This window comes from Neolamprologus brichardi, chromosome 12, assembly GCF_056152115.1.
Source record: "Neolamprologus brichardi isolate AB-2024 chromosome 12, ASM5615211v1, whole genome shotgun sequence".
NCBI lineage: Eukaryota > Metazoa > Chordata > Actinopteri > Cichliformes > Cichlidae > Neolamprologus > Neolamprologus brichardi.
In genome coordinates, this window is record NC_142115.1 from 29,789,505 (window position 1) to 29,810,303 (window position 20,799).

The following is a 20,799-nucleotide window of genomic DNA, read 5'->3' on the forward strand; positions in this document are numbered from 1 at the left end:
CCAGTTTCCTCCAATTTTTTATGGCACACTCTGCCACCAGTGATGGTGTTAATAGGACAATACAACGTTTGGCCATGCCACTGTTTGATTATATTCCAGTCATCAAAGTGAACTACATGGCATTACAGCCTTACTGTTTCAATAAATTCTCTAAGCACTGCTTTGACGCACTGAATCAAAAGATTTGTTGGACCACCACAGAAAAACCTTAACGAGGGAGAAAGGCGAAAATACGAGCTTACGAGGGTCACGTGAAGGCAGCATTTTCTTGTGTTTGCGTTGGTTACGACACACTCTTGTCATCCAAATGTAAGAGGACGCCGCTTCCTGGTGTGTACTCAATAATGGACTGACTGATGAGCCAGGTCGAGGTGAACTTGTCCTCACTTTGATCTGCTTCTCTGAGTCCACCGCTCTGCGCACACTGGGTAAGTTGAACGTGTTAAAGTGACATTAGAAGAAATACATAGGGAGAAAAATCGAGGGAAAAATGCGATGCTGATAAATATTGGTCATTACCACTGGATCCAAACCATTTACATGTAGAGAAACGTGTTTTGTGCTTTTAGATGAAAATATTTGAAAGCACAACCTAACACATTTGTGTGTTGATGCTTTTTAAGTTCATACAAATTGAGGTGGATTTGCTCGGGGGAGGAAGGCTGCAGGAATTGTTTCCTCCTTCCTTGACCAACACGTTTTTTCTCCCTCTGTTTCCTGATTACTTACTGTAAGTAGATGTGGTTAATCAAGGGTGTCGGTAATTACACGTTTACCGGCATAAACTGGTGTAAACGTTTTGTATTTTAAACCTGTCCAGTCCAGGAAACGCTTCTTTTTACATACTAATAGTGTCCACATCTTTATAACCTTAACGCGAAAATACAGCTACTCGAATATTGTACCGTCTTCAGGTGCTTCTTTGAGTATTTAAGTGTTTTAGTATACTTCTCTGGGACACTGTAGTGATACTTACTGTAATTACCTTTGGGGTAAAAGCGACCTTCTCAGTTTTATTTCGTTTTTTAAGTTGTTGAAACCAAAATATGCAACTTAAACGCTGTTTTGCACTTGATAACAGTATTATCCTGCGCCGTCTTTCACATTGGGTAACCACAGCAGATGGATCCCATATTTGATATGGCTCTGCTTTGATGCTGGATGCCCTCCCCGACCCAGCCCTGGATGCTCCTGCTTATCTGAATGAATGATTATTTCTGTTTTCCACAGTTGGAGTAAAATGTCAGCACACTGAGTAACTGAATAAACATTATTTTACTAAATTTAACTAAATAAAATAGATTTAAAAATACACATGGTACAGGTACTGTACCTACACATTTAAGTGATAAGAGAAATAGAGACCTATTTCAGTTGCAGTAATTCAGTTTATTTAAAAGGAAAAAGTACTTAAATGATGATTTTGTATGATTTGTACAAAGCAAGAAACTCAAGGAAAAGTAAAGAAACTGCTTCAGTTTGATCGGGATAGCCTACAGTAGTAACTCTTTAAGGGTGAATTTCTTTTAAGGATGGCTCTGCTTGTTTGTGTTATTTGAGAAAAGTCACGAGGGGCATTTTAACACACTATATCAAAAGTGCTGCTCTTTGTACAGCAGGAAAATAAACACTATCAGGTGGAAGAATGTCAGCCGTAAACAAATCCAAGGAAGATGAAGGCAACTTCTCCACAAAGGTCATCAAGATTGTGTTTATCATCCTGCTGCTGGACCTGCTGGGATTCACTCTGATTCTACCTCTGCTGCCTTCTATTTTGGATCACTATGCAGAAAGCGGGGTTGGTCTTTCATTTATTTATTTATGTATTTATTTATAGCAGTATAATCATGTAAAGGCACTTTTAAAATCACAGCAGATATTAAGCTGAAAAGCCTGCTATACATGACAAGGAAACAGGTTAAAAGCATTACAACTTTGAAGGTGATTCCAGCAGCCTTATTTCCTGCCAGTGATGATCAAAGGGTAACAGTGTTTACTGAAGACATTTTTTTTTTTGCAGTGTGAAAATTGTTAGATGGGATTTTTTAAATGGAATTCCCTCAACAGACCGTTTCTACATTGTGAAGAAACGAACAAAGATGGTTTTGTTTGAAGAATCTCCTCCATAAAAACTGTAACAAACTCATGAGTGATTAGATTAGTCCATGCCTGAATCCGCCTGCTGAGTCACGGTGAAGCGACCACTTTGCTGGTATTTATACTATAGCTCTGTGATGCTTTGTTTGTGTGTGGGCAGGATGGTGTGTATCAGTCTCTTCAAACTGTTGTGGACTGGTTCCGGGAAGCTGTTGGGATTCCTTTGGAAAAGAAATACAACAGTGTCCTGTTTGGAGGTATATTGGATTAATTTTAAACATCAGATTTATTCAACATTAAGGTCAAATTTATATTTTCAGTGTTGCAGGCTCATTGGTTTAATAATGCTGCTTTTTTCCCCCTACAGGTCTGATTGGCTCACTGTTTTCTCTGCTACAGTTCCTGGCATCACCTGTAACCGGGGCTCTGTCAGACTCCTATGGCCGGCGACCCCTGCTTATGCTCAGCACAGTGAGGAAAACATCACTTTTTAAAGTTTTGCTTATCACTATTCGTGCTGTAAGAAAACACAAAGCCCTTTCTCCAGAGCTGACTCATTCACATCTAATTGGGTGCCTTGTGTTTCAGTTAGGGCTGATGTCCTCCTATGCAGTCTGGGCTGTTTCCCGGAGCTTCAGCATGTTCCTTTTGTTTCGGGTAATTGGGGGCATTTGTAAGGGCAACGTCAGCCTCTGCACTGCCATCATAGCCGACCTGCCGTGCCCGAAAGCACGGAACCGAGGAATGGTAGGCAGAAATATTTGTGGTCATTACAGGAAATGTTTTGTTGAAGTGAAATTAATTAAAATTACTTTGTGTTATATTTATACATGCTTTTTTTTTTTGTTATCAGTACACTTAGCTTAGCATGACCCTCACATGTATTGAGAATAGATGAATAAAGTGTCTTTCTGTTTTCTGTTTCCCTCTGTTGTAATCAGGCCATGATCGGCGTTGCCTTCTCCTTGGGCTTCACTGTGGGGCCTCTGATGGGCGCCTACTTTGCTATCACCTCTAAAGCAACAGGAAATGTCTTCTACCTCACTCCAGCTCTGCTCGCCCTGGCTTTCAGCGCTGCCGATCTGCTCTTTATTTGGCTGATGCTGCCAGAAACATTAACAAAGGACGTCAAGGTTAGTTAGAAACACTCCTGCTAATACAAACAGAACTAAATGCAGTTTTAAACAGTAGACATACATTTTCCAGCCATCAGTTGTGCTGTATGGATTCCCAAAACACCCTGTGGTAGAACAAGTATGAAACTTTTTCACTTAAAGTTGACCTATTATGCTACAATTGTGTAGATTTCCATGACTCACAGTTCAAAACAGTGCTCATTTATCTTACACTGAGCTTTGTCTCAAACAAGAAGTCTTTAGCTCAGTTCTCCTTCCCTATTACCCAACAGCAGATGGGTTAGACCGCTTTAGTAATTGCCAGAGCCGTTTGTCTGAAATGGCCATGTAAGGACATCCACTGTATTTGACAACATACTGATCTAACAGTAGAAAAAACAATGTAACCATATATTTGTATTGTGTTTACAATATGTTTCTCTAAAAATGATTGCTATGATTGAAAAATATATTTAGTGTAGTAAAAAAGTACTTTTTTCCCCCATGAAGAGGAAGTATCACACACCTTAAATACAAAGTACTTCAATAAGGGCCAATATCAGTACCAGTATCAGTGACTATCTGTTTCCCAATGTTTTCAATTTTTCATGCTGAGCTAAGGTAACAGGCTGCTGGGTGCTGGACCATCCTTTGCCCTCCTTTTGAACTACTTTAATTCTTCAAGACATAAATTCAACAAGGTGCTGGAAAAACTTTTCAGTGATTTTGGTCCATACTGACAGGAGAACACACCGTTTCAGGTGGAGATTTTGTCAGCTGCACATACATGGTGGGAATCTCACTACCGCCATTTCACAAAGGTGCTCTGTTAGATTGAGATCAGCTGACTTTGGAGTCCATTTGAGTTCAGTGAACTACTTTAATCAGTCATCAGAGCATGTGCACACTGTAGTAAGACTGGGATGGTCAGCAACAATACTCACTGTGTACAAAAAATTATCCCCCACACATTACACCACCACTACCAGCCTGAATCATGATATACTGCAGGATGAATCCATTCCTTCATGTTGTTTAAATCAAATTGTGACTGCCTTAGCCCACCTGCGTCAAGATTCCACATGTTGTGCATTCTTCTACGTACCTTGGTTGTAAGTGGTCATTTTAGCTACTGTTGTGCTCCTAAAAGCTCGTAGAAGTCTGGCCATTCTTCTCTAGCTTTTGGATTTTAATCCACAGAACTGCCACTCACTGAGTAATTTGTCCTTTTTGAGCCATAGTCTGAAAACCCTAAAGATGGTTGTGTGTGAAAATTAAAGTAGATCATCCATTTCTGAAATAGTCAGACCACCGCCAACAAACACCCATCCATCCATTTTCTTCCGCTTATCCTTATCAGGGTTGTCAGGTGGCTGGAGCCTATTTCAGCTACCATAGGGAGAGAAGGAGGCGGGGTACACCCTGGACAGGTTGCCAATCTGACCAAGGCTTACTCATAGAGACAGACAACCACATTCACCCACCTTTGGGCAGTTCAGAACCCCACTAATTGCACGTCCTTGGACTGTGGGAGGAACCTAGATAGAACCCACTCAAACACACGGAGAACATCCAAACTCCACACAGAAAGGCCTCGTCCAGGTGCTAGTGTCGAACTCAGGACCTTCCCATTGTGAGGCAACACTGCGCCACCGTTGTGCCCACCCCAACAGACATGTCATATTTAAATTACATTTGAACAAGCTTTATATCTTTGTTGCACATTGCTAAACACAGGATATACTGATGTCTGATGTTTAGAGTATTTCGATCCTCTTTATTCCTTCTTCAGCAGAAATTATATGAAAGTTTTTCAAAAACCTTATGAGGTGTACTTTAAGCAATTTTTGTCATTCCACTTAACGCATGTCTGGACAGGTCTATGGCTGCTGATCCACTGTGTACACCACCTTATTAGTAAGGCGATGATTTATATGCATGTCTCTCCAGATTGAGCAACATCCCTGAAACCACCAGGCGAGGAATGTTTCAAAGAGACAGTGATCACTGTTCGGATTGAACATGTCTGATTTTTCTCAGTTTTCACCTACCCACCGCAGAAAAATTAAATAAATTAAATAAAAATGCTGAAGAAACAGCATTGTTTTTGTTTTTTTCAAATCATTATTCACTGAGAGAGAGATGCAGATCATTTTTCTTGTTCCATTTTAGGCTTTGTCTTCAGGCTGTGGGGACTGCAGGGACCTGCTGCATCCATTATCCTTGTTCTATTTTGCAGCTGTTAGTAAGAAAAAAGATCAACTTTCAAGAAACGGTGAGTAGTGTATACACTGCATTCATCTGGGATTGTCCCGTTTATAAAGAGTGAATAAACCTTAACACAGTGCTGCACTATTGGGCTGTGTTTCACAGGAATGCAAAGCCTTCGAGTGCTGGGGCTGGTTTATTTCTGCTACCTCTTCCTGTTCTCTGGTCTGGAGTTCACCTTAAGTTTTCTTACTCACCAGCGTTTCCAGTTTACAAGGTATAAACTCAAAGAGAAGGCTGTGTACTCTGAGTTTCCCTTTTAAGTCTGACAAACAGCAACCTTATATTTTTCTCTCTAACAGCATGGAGCAGGGAAAGATGTTTTTCTTTATTGGTGTCATCATGGCTTTAATCCAGGGTGGTTATGCTCGCAGAATAAAACCTGGGCAGCACATCAGGGCTGTTCGTATGGTAAAGTCACCAACTGCTTGCATGACAAATACTGATCTAATGCCGTTGTTAGTGTTAATGGAACAGGATAAATCACTGCACAAATGTCTACCTTACTGAACCATTTTTCCTTTTTTTAGGCAATCATTGCATTGATCCCAGCCTTTGTAATCATTGGGTTATCGTGGAATGTAACAATGCTGTACATTGGGTTGTCACTGTATTCCTTTGGTGAGTCAAAATTACTGTATTCAAAATATGCAGTAACTCAGTTTCATCTGTCTTGTCTTGACAGCACCCAAGAATGTGTAAATAAATCTAAAAACTATGCGATAAACTACTGCCAAAATACATAACAGGACAGTACACTCTTAAAATAGAAGAACACTGCCAAGAACACTTTCAAGGATGCAGTAATTAAACTATTGCTTAAGAAGACTTTGCCTGATCCAGCTGTCTTAAGTAATTATAGACCAATCCCCATCCCTTCTCTTATTTCAAAAATTCTTAAATGAACAACTATAATATAGTCAAGCAGTCATTAGCAGAGGAGTGGTTTATCTGAAGAGTTTCAGTCAAATTTCAGAATGAATTATACTCATGTGGAGTTCCACAGGGTTCTGTACTGGGACCATTTCTATTTACATTTTACATTCTTCCCTTAGACAATATCATTAGTAAATCCTACTTACATTTTCATTGATATACAGATTATATGCTGCTATATTTATAGCAAATTATGTAGCTAAACCACAGATATGTCTTACAGAACAAAGGCCTGGATGTCTGGATTTATTTTTCATTCATTTTCAAAATTGAGATAAAACTAATGTTATTATATTTGGCCCCCGAAATTTTAGAAACATGGTGTCTAACCTGATACTTAATCTGATGCAAAGTCCAGAAATCTAGGCGTTGTTTTGATCAGAATATGTGTGCATATTAAAGTAGGGATCCTTTTTTTTTTTTTTTAGTCTGCTCCCTAACAGGATATCACTTTAGCTTAAATACTTCGTGTTATTCTTATCAAGTCGTCCTCTAGCTTTTCTAAGAAGCAAAATATCAGATTGTTACTGTATTGTATGATATTGAGCTATATAGCATTTTACTTAAATGTCCCTAAATTATAAAATTGTTCCAACGTACTATGTATCCTATTCTTACAGCGGCTGCCATAGTTGTCCCCTGCTTGTCAACTCTAGTTTCTGACCATGGTGAGCCTTTTATCAAATCAAAGTATCAAAAATATTTTGATCCTGCTATAATGTTGATACTGTTGCTGAAACCCACTGTTGCTGATTCCTCTAGGCTCAGCCAGTCAGAAGGGCACTGTGATGGGGATTCTGCGTAGTTTGGGCGCCCTGGCCAGAGCGTTGGGCCCAGTTGTGTCCTCCTCAGGTGAGGAAACTGAAACTAAAGGATTATTCCATAGTGCTGCTTTTCTCTTGAAATGGTGCTATTTGAATTATTTGTTATATATTCATATTTGTTTTGTTTTAACTGATTTGTTTGCAGTGTATTGGATTGCTGGAGCACAGACCTGCTTTCTTATCACATCGGCCTCCTTCGTCTTGCCCTTAGCTCTTCTGGGCATAGCCAGGAGACTAAAAGAGGAATGAGCAACTTAAAGACTTTAAAACAAACCTTGTGTTTCATTACCTACATTAATGCAATGATGTTTACATCTTCTGGGAAAGCAAGCACTAAATTCACAGTAATAGGATGTTTACTTTTCCATGCCGTTGGCCAAAGATTAAAAAATGAAACAAAATGATATGAGAAGATGGTACAAATGCCAAAACGAATGAATGAACATAATGTTGTTTGTGTGTTCATATAGACCGGTGTGTATTGTAGACTGGGTGGGTTAGAAGGAATTCCATGTGATATTAGTGCTCCTGGTGCACAGATATTTTTGTAATGTTGTATTTTATTAATCACTAAGATTTTCTATTTTGCGAAGGATACTTTAGCATTAACACACATAAAACTTTTTGATGTTCTATTCTTTACTACAGCGAATAAAACATCAGTCCATGGCAATGAACAGTTATCTTTGAACCTTTTGTATATTTTTTCTAATTCATTCTATGTGAACTACACATTAAATACTGTACTCAAGTACAGCTTTGATCAACATCTTTATACTTTAGTATTTGGGTCTACTTAATGCTTTTGCTGCATACATTTTACTTCACAACATGTATCTAAAATACATTTTTAAAGGTAAGATATGTTTTTGATATTTTTTTAGTATATAAAAATAAAGATTACAATCTTTATTCTTGGTAAATGCAAAAAAGGGAAATTCTTCATGAGTTTTGTTTTTTAATCTGAGTTTAACTTGATTTATTCTGAACATAGTATACACAGTTCGATGCTTTCATATCAAGAAAACTAAAATAAATGTAAAGTCCAGTTAAAACAAAGGAAAGTGTAAGCACCATCCATGAAAATCCTTATACTCCATGTACGATATGAAAGAAACTTAAATTTGATATATTATGTGTGACTTTTTAGTCAACGACTTTGTGATTCAATTGGTTTAACAGTTCAGGTTCTTAACCGGTTCTCATCATGGGGCAAATTAACATGTAAGCACAAGACCCAAACAGGTGTGGTTAGTTTTATGGCTGATTTACAAACGTATGGCTTTTGTAGTGTAACAGAAATTAAATCAGGGGTTCCTCAGGGGTCTGTTACTGGTCTATTACTCTTTAACCTTTACATGCTCCTCCTTGGCACTATCATAAAGAATCGCAATATATCCTATCATACTTACACAGATAGTACACAGCTGTACTTATCATTTTCTGATGATCTAACCTCTGTTCACAAACTGATGCACTGATGACATTAACAGTTGGCTGTCTAGAAACGTTTTAAACATGGAAATCCTTGTCCCTGGTCCAAAAAGTCAGAGAGAGAACATTTTTTCATATTTATCATCCCATACAGTCTCACTCTGTTTCTGTCTGGAACTTCTGCAGCATTTTGGACAGTGATCTCAGTTTTAATAATCACATCAATAAGGTCACCAGAACTGCTTTTTACCATAGATATTTATACAGAATTCAAAAAAGTTAGAAAAACCTCAATCACAAACTAACTGAGAAATTGGTCCAAGTGTTCAGCAAGTTGGACTACTGCTCTGTTTGCAGGATTATCCAAATTACTAGTAGGACAACTTCAGCTTGTCTAGAGTGCAGCGGCGAGTCCTGACACGAAAATTGGACCATATTACCCCAGTGCTAAAGTCACTTCACTGGATCCCAGCTGAATACAGAATTACATTTAAAATCCTTCTATTAGCTCATAAAGCTCTCAGTGGTTTGTATAGTACACATCTGACTTCCTCCAGTAAACTTCTGACTAGCTCAGTGTCTATTACTCAGTCGTTCCTCTCAGATTTTCAGTTGCAGATCTTTTAACTGTCTCCAGAGATAAATCTAAGTGTGCTGAGGGTGCTTTCACATATGGTTGTGTTCTGGATTAAGCTGTCTACAGACCTAAATTTAATCTAATCTGTGTTCAAAAACTTTTTGTTCTCACAGGCTTACAGTTAATAACTGTGTGCATGGATGTGCACTTTACTTCGTTTTATGTCTGTGAAGGTTCTCAGTCATCCAGGTCATCGTAGTCAAAGGAGCTTGCAAAGAAAAGCGTCTGGACTTCTTTAAGTTACTTGAAGACGTTTCACCTCTCATCCGAGAGGCTTCTTCAGTTCTAAGGTCAAATGGTGGAGAGTCCCAGATATAACCCTAGTGGGAGTGTCCCCCCACAGAGGGACAAAAGGACCCCCTGATGATCCTCTAATCGCCTGAGCCAAGGTGTGGAACTGGGTGTGGGTCCCAATCAGCCAGAGTTTCGGGTGGGTTCATTGTGAAACCTGGCCCCACCTTATCATGCGAATTCCTGAGGTCAGATGGCCCAGGATGTGAGTGGGCGTTAAGGCGTCTGGGAAGGGATCTCAAAACTGGATTATAGATGGCAGAGAGTTGGTGTCGTAAACCACCGCCTCTGTTCAAAGATGGTCGCTCACAGTGGACATAGATGGCTTCTTTCACTCCTGGTTTGAAAGAGGAGTGAAAGAAGCCATCTATGTCCACTGTGAGCGACCATCTTTGAACAGAGGCGGTGGTTTACGACACCAACTCTCTGCCATCTATAATCCAGTTTTGAGATCCCTTCCCAGACGCCTTAACGCCCACTCACATCCTGGGCCATCTGACCTCAGGAATTCGCATGATAAGGTGGGGCCAGGTTTCACAATGAACCCACCCGAAACTCTGGCTGATTGGGACCCACACCCAGTTCCACACCTTGGCTCAGGCGATTAGAGGATCATCAGGGGGTCCTTTTGTCCCTCTGTGGGGGGACACTCCCACTAGGGTTATATCTGGGACTCTCCACCATTTGACCTTAGAACTGAAGAAGCCTCTCGGATGAGAGGTGAAACGTCTTCAAGTAACTTAAAGAAGTCCAGACGCTTTTCTTTGCAAGCTCCTTTGTTTACTTCGTTTTGTTTTCATCATAAACTTGCATAGGTGTTTTTATCTTCTGTGTAAAACTTATTGAGTTAAAGCAGGCCTATGATCAAATGTGCTATATAATTAAACCAGACATTGACGTTTGGTACTCAGAGTAAAGCTTTTTAGTTTTGTTAATTTAACAAAGTAGAAAAATTTAAAGACGCAATTCTCTTTCATGAAATACTAAATAAATACACAACAATTTATTTTGGATTTTTCAAAGAAGTCAAAGCAAACTACAACAAAATATAACTAATAATGTGTTATCGTTCCAAGCAGATGTGCAAACCACTACACTACGGAGCCAGCGTCAGTAATAATGTGTATGTAGTGCAATTTTAATCAACTTAAATTAAGTAGGGCCAAGCAGCAAAGTTAATCTGGGGTCCTCCTGTATGTTTAGATAATGTTAAGTGTTTTATATTTACACATATATGCACAGAGTATAGAGTTATAGATATGTTTATGCGTCTGCTAGCCTTCGGGGTCTCAATAAAAGATGGATTCATAGAGTTTATTATACTTTTTTAATTAACAGGAATACTCGTTAAACGGTTTACGTTGTTTTATCAGAAGGTGTCGCTGTGGATCTCCTGACTGCACATGTAAACACCAGCTGTTTCACGCAGCTAGCTGCTCAGGCTACATGCTGTCAAACAGGTTGCTTAGCCTGGTTAGCCATGCACACACTTTTGGGGTAGATTATTGTCTGTACACTCGTAGATGGAGCTTGGCGACTTGTATGAGCTTATATGAAGATGCGAAGATGTGACTTCAACTAGAGTGATGGACAAGGTATTTTATGAAAATGAATGCCGCATTTGTTTTCTTTTGCTAGCTAGTTAGCTAGAGAGCTAACGAATGTTAGTTTTTGCAGCTGAGCGTGAGCTAACTCTTAGCAAACTTTAACTGTTAGTTACACGAGCGAGATACTGCTAAGACAATGTGTGGTTTGAACACAATAATGAGCTAATAGTTCAGTTATACTGTAAGACATTTTCAACCCGGCGGTTACTATTGTGCAACATAAGCTGGATGTTCTGTAATCAAGTGGAGATGGATGCGTTTCGTTTTTTGTGCATTGTGAGTCCAAAACATCGATATAGCGGTTAGTCTTAAGCTAAATTTCTTTATGCAAATTCTACTCGAATTTGGAATTAATGGCGTGATTATCAAAGGTCAAACACCAACACGCTGTTTGGAGGCAGAAGAAAAAACTGTCATGTGCTTTGCTTTCCAGAACTTTGACCACAGACACCAGAGGGGGTCCAGGAAACCGCCTGCAGAGCCCCACACATCAGCATCAGCGCAACCTCTGATTCTACCAAACCCTTATACCTCCGATCAGATTTCAAGAGGGTAGGAAGTTATAATTTTCAGGGGTATTTAATCATTTGGCTTTTCATCAGGTGCTCATGTTGTTACAATTTGTTAAGAAGCCAGTCAGGTCTGAGCCCAAAACCAGCAGGCAGAGGAGGAGATGCACCGAGGAGTCATGGCTACAGCAGCAGCCGTCCTGTTAGAGAGGCCAGTGATAACTTCCTACAGAGCAATAGGACCAAACAGGATCCCCAAGCTAAGGTTGGTTTTATTTTTATTTACAGAAACCTACATATAAACAAACTTTATTCATGAAGTAAAGTGTTATTTTCTAATTAATCTTCACAGATGCCTCAAAACAAAAAGGACTCTCAAGGAAAATTCATGGGCAAAACCTCAGTGGACATGCAGAAAAAAGGTAAGTGGCGTACATGGTATTAACTTATTTTGGGAATAATTTCTTGGTTCAGATGCTAGTTTTTGTATTGAATGTACAAACAAAATATTTTTAACATTGGAAATAATTTTGTGGTCAAGTGATTCCCAAATATCCCATGGGATTTGGTATCTGCACGTATTACTGCCATATACAGGAGGGCAAAGAGACACGAATGATCGGCTAACTTGTGAGTTGCCCACACATTAAAGGCTTGGTTATTGCTTTAGTGCCTTGGGCATGTTTGTGCACCAACCTTGTTGCTTTCTCATGTTACTCAAACTCCAAGTAACAACCTATGCCGATGACCCAGCAGATATTATTGTGAAAGCTGCCTGTCTTACAGCTTCACGCGGATTTGGAATGTCTGTGGCCCTTAGCCTAAGTGCATAAACCTCTGGGAGCAGTTTGGCAATGTTAATATGGTGCCAAGAAAGCTAAAGGGGCACAGAGAGATTCTGAAAGAAGCTTGGCCTACTTTAAAGGAGCTCTACAGCTGAAGCTGCAAGACCATTTAATGGTTTGTGTGTAATGATATCTTGCAAGATCTAGATGCTGCAGATAAACTGTAACTGTCTGAAATGCAATTAAAGAATGAATTGACAACATTCATTTGAGATGATGTAGAGCAAAGGTGTCAATACAGTGAGAATTGCAGTCATTCTTGATGAGATTCTTTAGCATATTGTTGTCTTATAGATTTTGTTTGTTTGTTCAGTTTTGGCCAGTGATGAACAGAATTGTAGTATGTTGGGCACAAAATGTTTAAAACCCTCTGCTTTATGTAAATACCTCTCCTTTAATATTTCATAATTCATTCCCAGGTTTTAAAGCTACAAGATCTGCCCCAACCTCTGCAGGGAAGCCAAAACCAGCACAGACAAATTCTGTCCCATTTGAAGTGAAGATGGCTGATTTTCCAGAATTGGGTGGTGTTTCAGTGGCCAAAGCAGCTCCTCCTGTTCAGAAAGAGTGCTGGGGTCCTCCCAAACTCACAAGCTCCCAAACTCCAAAATTGGCATCTTCTTGGATGGTCAGCTCATGGGAATATCAAATGTTAAGCTATGTGACAGCTCTTGCACATTACAGAAAGCTATACTCATGATGTTGGTGCTGCTGTAATTTTTTGTTGCATAGTCTGGCAGCAGAGGATCTCCAACCCTACCTGGTCTTCAGGTGTGTGCCACTAATGCCAAGCCAGAAAGCCAAGTTATCCAAGCAGGTAGGCTCAGATTTACTCTAGTCTGTCTTTCAGCGATTTTAAGGCAGTTTTAAAAATATTTCACACGTTGATTATCTTTATTTGGTGTGTGTGCACAGTCCAACCGGTGGTGACGTCCTGGGCTAACATTGCCTCTCAGCCTCCGAAGAAACTTGATCCCAATGACAAGACAATCAGCTGTAACAGTATGCAGGTATGATGCATGTTTTAGATTCTCAACAATTATACCAGATTCCTAGGCAATTGGCAAATCTTAACAATCTGTAAGTGAATTAATTATTTTCATGAGGTAAGCCTACCATTTATTTTCTGGCTCTTATCTGGGCCCATGTTTTGATTTCAGCTGGAGACACAAGTCCCTTCGGGGATACCGTTTGGAAGGGCATCATGTTTTGCCAAATCGACACGGGATGCTCCTACGTCCCTTGTGACAAGAGAGCAGCCGAAATTAACTTCTATAAATAAAATTTGAGTAAATATATCATAAAAAGATTTAATTGGACACTTAAAAGTTAATTTGAGTATTATAGGTGTGAACACATTTTTTTTTCATTATTCTACAAGAAAGGCGAAATAGCCCTCTCACTACCCCTTCTCTGCGTTACACTTTATATACTTACCACATTATACACTCATACCTACATAAGAGTGTGTGATGGAAAGAAATCTGTAAGGCTGTAACTAAATATTACTACATATATCTGAATATTTGTGAGTTGTGTATGTATTCGTTTTGTTGCATTGGGGCGATTGTGGCTCAAGAGTTGAAAGTTCGCCTTGTAATCGGAAGGTTGCCAGTTCGAGCCCCGGCTCCGACAGTCTCGGTCGTTGTGTCCTTGGGCAAGACACTTCACCCATTACCTACTGGTGGTGGTCAGAGGGCCCAGTGGCGCCAGTGTCCGGCAGCCTCGCCTCTGTCAGTGCGCCCCAGGGTGGCTGTGGCTACAATGTAGCTTGCCATCACCAGTGTGTGAATGTGGATGACTGAATGTGTAAAGCGCTTTGGGGTCCTTAGGGACTAGTAAAGTGCTATACAAATACAGGCCATTTACCATTTGTTGTCGTGTTTTGTTTTGTTTTTAAATAGCTCACTCTTGGCTCTTGATGTCTCTCGCACAGCAGTAACCATCACACTTAATTTCACTTATGCACCATCCATTTAGTAGCTTTTGGCTTTTTTTGTAATTAACCTTTTTATTAGGTTTTCTTAAATGTAGGTCGATTTTTCACACTAATTAAAAATATGTGGATAGTATTACTCTGCAACAGAGCTCTCACTGCTCTCCCGTTACACTCTGTATCCACAGAGGCTGAGCACCATCACAGAAAAAGCAAGAAGCAACAAATGTTCTCTCGAAGCTTTCATTTTATTTATAAATGTAAATGAAATTACAGCATGCCAAATTGCAATAGTTATAAAATCTGACACAGCACACCTGCTGAAGTCCAAGGTAATTACAGTTTTTTAATGCCATATCAGCTTGTCCACCTGACATGCGTCACAGTTATAGTGATAATTATGCCTCGTTTCACTTTCCACATTTGCAGCTCCATTTGCAGGTTTGCAACTTGTACCTCTTTTGCAATCAGCACAGAGGGACTCGTGTTCTAGCTCTGAATGCGGCACACCTCCCTCCATTATGTTCAGGAAGCAGCAGCACCCTGACATAGTTTGTGCACTGTGTGAGACACATATAGCTTATAACCGTCTAAGTCATTCTAGCACAGGCAGATATAGTTGCTTAAAGTATGCATATGATTATGTTGTCTAACCGCCCTCCAAAAATCTTTTTCAACTTTGTTTGAACTTTCATTGTGGATTATCATAAATCTATTGATCTAACAACAACAAACAATGCCATTCACAACAGCCATGGAAATCTCTACCATTATCAGCACAGTCTTTAGAGTGCAGTACTTAAAATTGTGTTCAAACTATGGCAACACTGGAGAGTTTCTGTGAAGAGCTGTTCTTTATTTACAAAGACATTGTAAACCAAACCAAAATAAGCAAGGCAACAGAGTAATGAGGCCAAAGAGACATTATTTGTGAACATCAAGCAAACATGTAATTATAGACACACAGACTATATATCATGGTGTTTACATCCTTGATATAACAGAATTTATCAAATGGGTTGCTCAACATAACAAAAAGCTAAACTTTCACAGTAAGCCTTTATATTTTCATGGGACGTTTGAGCTTTGTCATTTTTATATCTTATCAGATTGAGAGCATGGCTGCACAGGAGGAAGAGATAGCTCCAGGGAGGAAAAAGCGAAAGAAAAAGAAGAAGGCGAAAAGTAGCAGTGAGGGTGCAGGAGGTGACTCGTCAGAGCCGGTGATTTCTCAAGAGCCTCCAAAATTTGAGGTGAAGAAAAAAAAGTTGTGAATTTTTGTTCAACTCGTTCTGTTGCTAGGAGAAGGATTACTTCTGTTGTATGGTTTTCTTTGAAGGATGAAGAGGAGTTCCCAGACTTGACTCTTGCTTTGTCAAAGACTGAAAGGTTAATAACCAGCAGCAATACAAAACTATGCAATGAGGTACTCATCATTTCATCATATATATATTTAATATTAGTCTAAAATTAAATTTATAGTGTTTTTTATGATAGTGATTTTTACATTCTTTTTAAGGAAAACCAAAGAGAAGGAAGTCAGCATCAATCTGCTGACCAGAACCAGGTAAAATCACCCGCAGCAAAGACACAACCCACTGAAACAGGAAAAAAAGGACAGGTTTGTGTCTTGTGTACATTAAAGTTAACCTTTAGAATTGGAAACAGGTTTGACTTTAATGTGCAGTTCTGTTCTTGTTTACTTGATTTCTAGAAAAGCGAGAAAGCCTCTGGGAAAAAGAGCAAGGTTCCTATGCAGCTGGACATCGGAAACATGCTGGCCACCCTGGAAAAGAAGCAGCAGTCTCAGAAAGCCAAGCAGGACGCTAAGCCAGTTATTCTCACAGGTTGGTTTGATAGATATCACTTTATACTTTGTTTTGAAGAATAATGCTAATTTAAGTAGTTTCCTAACCCCGATCTTGGAGTGCATGCTATCATAACCTGATGAAAAATAAGTATTCCTGTATGTGTAGTTGGTGGAGGACTACCTGTTGTTCAGAAGCAAACATCTGCCCAGAAGAAGCCTCTCTGGCAGCAGGATAAAATTGCACACAATCCCCTCGATTCAACTAGTCCTTTGGTAAAGAAAGGCAAGCAAAGAGAGGTGCCCAAAGCAAAGAAACCAACTCCTCTGAAGAAGGCAAAGTTCATTTATTTACTATGCAATAAAGACAAATATAATCAATTCTATGAGAATTAATTTCAGCTGTTAGCTCTGTTTATAGACTTGAACTCATGTTTTGGTTCCTCAGGTCATTTTGAAGGAGAGAGAGGAGAGGAAGCAGAGGCGTTTACTGGAGGAGAGAGGACTGCTGCCTGAGAGCGAGTATAAACTTGCGAGTAACTGTACAGAAAAAGAGCAGTGTGATGCAAACGCCACAGGTCAGAGCATGCAGTGAAATAATTGCTGCCAGTATGCTTTGTTCTAAGCTGTTGGAAACGAATGATTGCAGCTAATATTTTAATTTTGTGATTTTCAAACCATAGATGAGGCTGACTCTCCTGCAGAGGGACTTGATGAATTAAACGACACATGTCAGATCGTGGGAGAAGCTGAAGAGACGGACAAAAATGAGACCGAGACCATACAGCAACAAATCCCCTCACCTCAGTCATACCCAGCACCTAAAATCCACAGCAGAAAATTCAGAGAGTAAGACTGCCAAAGCTGCATGCTTCACTGCATGACCAGTCACAAGTTGATGTTGGTTGCTTGCACCCTGAGTATATCGCGTTTCCATTTTCATTTGCATTTCAGTTATTGCAGCCAGATGCTGAGCAAAGATGTGGACGAGTGCGTGATGTTGCTGCTAAAGGAGCTGGTTCGGTTCCAGGACCGCCTGTACCAGAAGGACCCCATGAAGGCCCGCATGAAGAGGCGGATCGTGATGGGCCTTAGGGAGGTCCACAAGCACCTCAAACTCAGGAAGATCAAGTGTGTCATTATCTCACCTAACTGTGAACGCATCCAGTCCAAAGGTACTATAAGACCTGATAGCTGGCTTTCAGTTTGGAAACTAGGAATTCTGAATGTTTTCTTTAAATTTGGGCCAGTCCAACTTTCATGTTCTTTGCATTGTTACTTTAAAATTCAAGTCTAGGCTATGATCATCAGGAGTTATATGTATACATCCCAATTCTTTATGGTCACTTAATATTTTTAAACATGTCCATTACAGTTTCAGAACTTCATTATCTCCTTTTTTCTAGTTTTATGCTATTGCTTTTAAAAAGCACACTATTCCCAGTTGTCATTTCAGAAAGGTTTTTTGGTCTTAAAAATCACAAATTAGAGAGAAGACAAAATGGAGATTTATCAAGCAACATGGAAAAGCGAGAATTGTCATATAGTCTTTCATAAATGTGATCCTGGGAGAGCTGTGACGTACAAGGAATGCTTACAATTGCATGAAAAGGGCAAAAATATCACCTTTCACAGGCGGCCTGGATGAGGCTCTCCACACAATCATCGATACATGTCGTGAGCAGGGTGTGCCGTTCATATTTGCACTGTCTAGAAAAGCTTTGGGACGCTGTGTCAACAAGGCCGTGCCTGTCACCCTGGTCGGCATCTTCAACTATGATGGTGCACAGGTCAGGGTTATTGTTATGCAAATGTACACACAATTATTGTTTTAAGATGACATTAATAGGTAATTTCAAATGAGCTGAAAACTTTCGTACCTACAGGATTATTATCACAAGATGATCGAGCTGTCTTCTGAGGCCAGGGCAGCCTATGAAGGGATGGTGTCAAGTGTGGAGCAGAGAGACCAGGCAGAGGCAGAGCTTGAAACAAACACTGAGGAACCTGTGCCTGACCCGGATGTAACAGAGCCAGAGGAACCACAATACAGTAAGTAACTGTAACATTGGATAGCGATGATATTGCTCTGTCTAGTAAAAAACAAAGTGTCTCTAACAGTAATCGTGAAACAGTAAAAAATAATTACATATTGTCTCCCTTTGTCAGTAAAAATCTGGAAGAAAATGTTGGAGGAGGAGTATAACCACACATTAATGGACTTTGAGGTGGAGCTGCGGTCTATGCACCTGGACAATGAATGTACTGAAAACACTGATGATGAAGAGAGCTAACAGTTGTGAAGCCTTTTGTGCCTGAAAAATGGATCCCCTTATTTCTCATCGTACTGGCAGAAAAAGAGCCTTCCAAGGCTACAGTGCTGCAGGTGTTTCTCAAACTGCGGCTCGCAGCTTTCCAGGACTTTGCCAGTATCGTGTTAGTGCTTATTCCAATTATTTATGATTTCTTGTGAGGTAAATCACCAACTTAGTAGGGCTGAACTTGAAGAGATCCCACAATCTGAATGATCAGCAGCTTCACGACCGTGTGTAGAGGATGTTAAGGGGATGTATGATGATTTAACACTGCATTTTTTTTCTTTATAATAAACTTCAGTTCAAACGATTTTGACATTATAGTGTCATTTTACATAAAGAAATGACATTTTCACATAGTGACATTCCTTGACTCCAGTAAAATTTGAAGGTTTTGAATAAAGAGTTGTGTATCATTCTTTGTAAACATGTGGAGTAAGTTCAAGATTGCATATTAAAAGAATTAATGGTTTAAATTTACCTTCTTTTATTTTGCCATGACACTGAAGTTAGACATTAATTTAAGAACAATGATAAACCAATGTTTATGTTCTTCTCCAATGTTCTCATTCATGTTATATAGCATATGCTGCATACTGTCTGTACACAAGAAATCAACATAAAGCAGTGTATATTAGAATATATATACAATAAACATACCTGTGATTTGCTTAGAGTGCATATGACACAGTCATTAATTTCTTTTTAATACAGACTTACTTTTGTGACTGTCACACTGCTTAGAATTGGTATTTAGCATTTAGCATATGTAGCACAACCTTCAGTAGGGTTTAAATAAATTTGATTTTATTACAGAAGAATCCACTTGGATGAAAGGTGAAACAAACTGCTTAGACTTTCACTCATGTTAATAAGTTTGTTTGTTTTTTACATTTTCAAAATTTTACCCACAAATACAAATCTTTTCTACACATTTGGTTCAGTTTTTGGCAGGTTCACACAGGGTAATAAACTTAAACCATGCAATATTTCACAGGGGCAAAGAACTAAAATCCATTAAACTGCGCTTTATTTTTTAAAAGTAGAAACCAAGCTTGGATTTTAATATTCGAATGACTGACTGATATTACATGGTTTTACATTTTAGTCATTACATTTAACAGCAACTACTACAAAATATTAGCAGGTAGCTCTTGACTTTTTATTGCAATGAAAAGGAAAATGAGAATCTGATGTGCTAGGTGACAATCGCAGCAAAATTGCAATGGAGGGAGTGCAGATAAATGTGACCTAATTCTGATATGTTTTTCATTTATGGAAAGTAGGCATGAAGTTTTACAAATGTTTTGTGTAGACAAAGCTTCAAAGTGGTCCATCTTATACAAGATTGGAATCAAGTTCATGCAAAGTAGTTCTGAGATCATTATCACTTTTGTGATTCATGCCAGGGAGAAATGCCAAAATAGATTTCATAACAGACATTTTCAAATGTAACAAAATGCATTATGTTGCTCTGGGGCTCATACATTTGAAATTGTTTTGCAAGGAAACAGTGTCATATGACGTGTGTGTTGTGTCAAATTGTCTGTGCATAGTCTTAAGTTTAAGATGAATGTTTAGTCTCATTCATTTAATTTGTGTATTGTTTGTGTAGATTTGTTTAAACCTGAAAAAGTTGTCATAAACTGACAAATGTGATTTCTCACATTTGTTATAATCGAATTATACAGATAATAAATATTTAGTAAGCTCCAAAAGTGCTGATAAGTATGTGTATCCACACTGTCAAGATGCTTTTTTTTTTTTTTTTTTTTTTTAAATGGTATATATTTTTTTGACAAATACTTAACTATAGAAAAGATACTTTCCCAAGAACAATGGAATTACATTATTTTGTGATCAGTTTGAAGTCCATTAATTTTCTTTAAATTTCAATTTTAAGTGTCATTTGTGTAATCACAACTTAATAAGTGAATCTTTAATGCACAAGAGTAGAGGCTTGAGTACATTTGGCTGAGATACCCCCAATATTATAGAGAACAGCAAGTCTGCAACCTTCAGTTGTCTTCTCAAATAAACATAAAAATATTTGTTCAATCAGCATTTATCAATAAATGCTAAACGGAAGTAAGAATCGCTGCCGCTCCTACAGAATTGATCAGGTTGTAATGAAACATGCACACGGTGATCACCTCATGGGTTTTTATCCAAATTGTT

General features: G+C 39.0%; 2 protein-coding genes across 5 annotated transcripts; both read left to right on the plus strand.

The window, feature by feature from the left end:
* The first annotated feature begins 305 nt into the window (after nt 1–305).
* On the plus strand, nt 306–8,002 carry slc75a1 (solute carrier family 75 member 1). 2 transcript variants are annotated; one of them, XM_087848756.1, is made up of 13 exons: nt 306–428; nt 1,617–1,798; nt 2,258–2,354; nt 2,465–2,568; nt 2,686–2,844; nt 3,039–3,230; nt 5,385–5,487; nt 5,586–5,697; nt 5,783–5,891; nt 6,011–6,101; nt 7,037–7,084; nt 7,179–7,268; nt 7,386–8,002. In XM_087848756.1, the coding sequence occupies exons 2-13, from the start codon at nt 1,646–1,648 to the stop codon at nt 7,487–7,489; spliced, it is 1,362 nt and encodes a 453-aa protein (XP_087704882.1). In that variant the 5' UTR covers nt 306–428; nt 1,617–1,645; the 3' UTR covers nt 7,490–8,002. The 2 variants fall into 2 exon arrangements, with proteins under 2 accessions (XP_087704882.1, XP_087704883.1); XM_087848757.1 differs by having other exon boundaries at nt 326–428; nt 1,620–1,798.
* Nucleotides 8,003–11,009: 3,007 nt separating this feature from the next.
* Nucleotides 11,010–20,243, plus strand: secisbp2 (SECIS binding protein 2). 3 transcript variants are annotated; one of them, XM_006790037.3, is made up of 18 exons: nt 11,010–11,197; nt 11,643–11,761; nt 11,839–11,983; nt 12,071–12,140; nt 12,983–13,191; nt 13,296–13,380; nt 13,479–13,573; nt 15,609–15,752; nt 15,839–15,925; nt 16,019–16,066; nt 16,214–16,346; nt 16,476–16,642; nt 16,755–16,884; nt 16,990–17,155; nt 17,261–17,481; nt 17,942–18,096; nt 18,193–18,358; nt 18,476–20,243. In XM_006790037.3, the coding sequence occupies exons 1-18, from the start codon at nt 11,189–11,191 to the stop codon at nt 18,598–18,600; spliced, it is 2,274 nt and encodes a 757-aa protein (XP_006790100.2). In that variant the 5' UTR covers nt 11,010–11,188; the 3' UTR covers nt 18,601–20,243. The 3 variants fall into 3 exon arrangements, with proteins under 3 accessions (XP_006790100.2, XP_006790098.2, XP_006790099.2); XM_006790035.3 differs by having other exon boundaries at nt 11,011–11,197; nt 16,019–16,120; nt 18,476–20,242; XM_006790036.3 differs by having other exon boundaries at nt 11,011–11,197; nt 11,842–11,983; nt 16,019–16,120; nt 18,476–20,242.
* Nucleotides 20,244–20,799: the final 556 nt, after the last annotated feature.

What these genes read in the sequence shown, in the direction of transcription:
- slc75a1 (XM_087848756.1), top strand. Translation starts at nt 1,646, where the DNA reads ATGTCAGCCGTAAACAAATCCAAGGAAGATGAAGGCAACTTCTCCACA. An exon ending in AAGCACGGAACCGAGGAATG is followed by an intron (nt 2,845 to 3,038) that starts GTAGGCAGAAAT and finishes TGTTGTAATCAG; the next exon opens with GCCATGATCGGCGTTGCCTT. An exon ending in GTTGTCACTGTATTCCTTTG is followed by an intron (nt 6,102 to 7,036) that starts GTGAGTCAAAAT and finishes CTATTCTTACAG; the next exon opens with CGGCTGCCATAGTTGTCCCC.
- secisbp2 (XM_006790035.3), top strand. An exon ending in AGTGGACATGCAGAAAAAAG is followed by an intron (nt 12,141 to 12,982) that starts GTAAGTGGCGTA and finishes ATTCATTCCCAG; the next exon opens with GTTTTAAAGCTACAAGATCT. An exon ending in AACCAACTCCTCTGAAGAAG is followed by an intron (nt 16,643 to 16,754) that starts GCAAAGTTCATT and finishes TTGGTTCCTCAG; the next exon opens with GTCATTTTGAAGGAGAGAGA.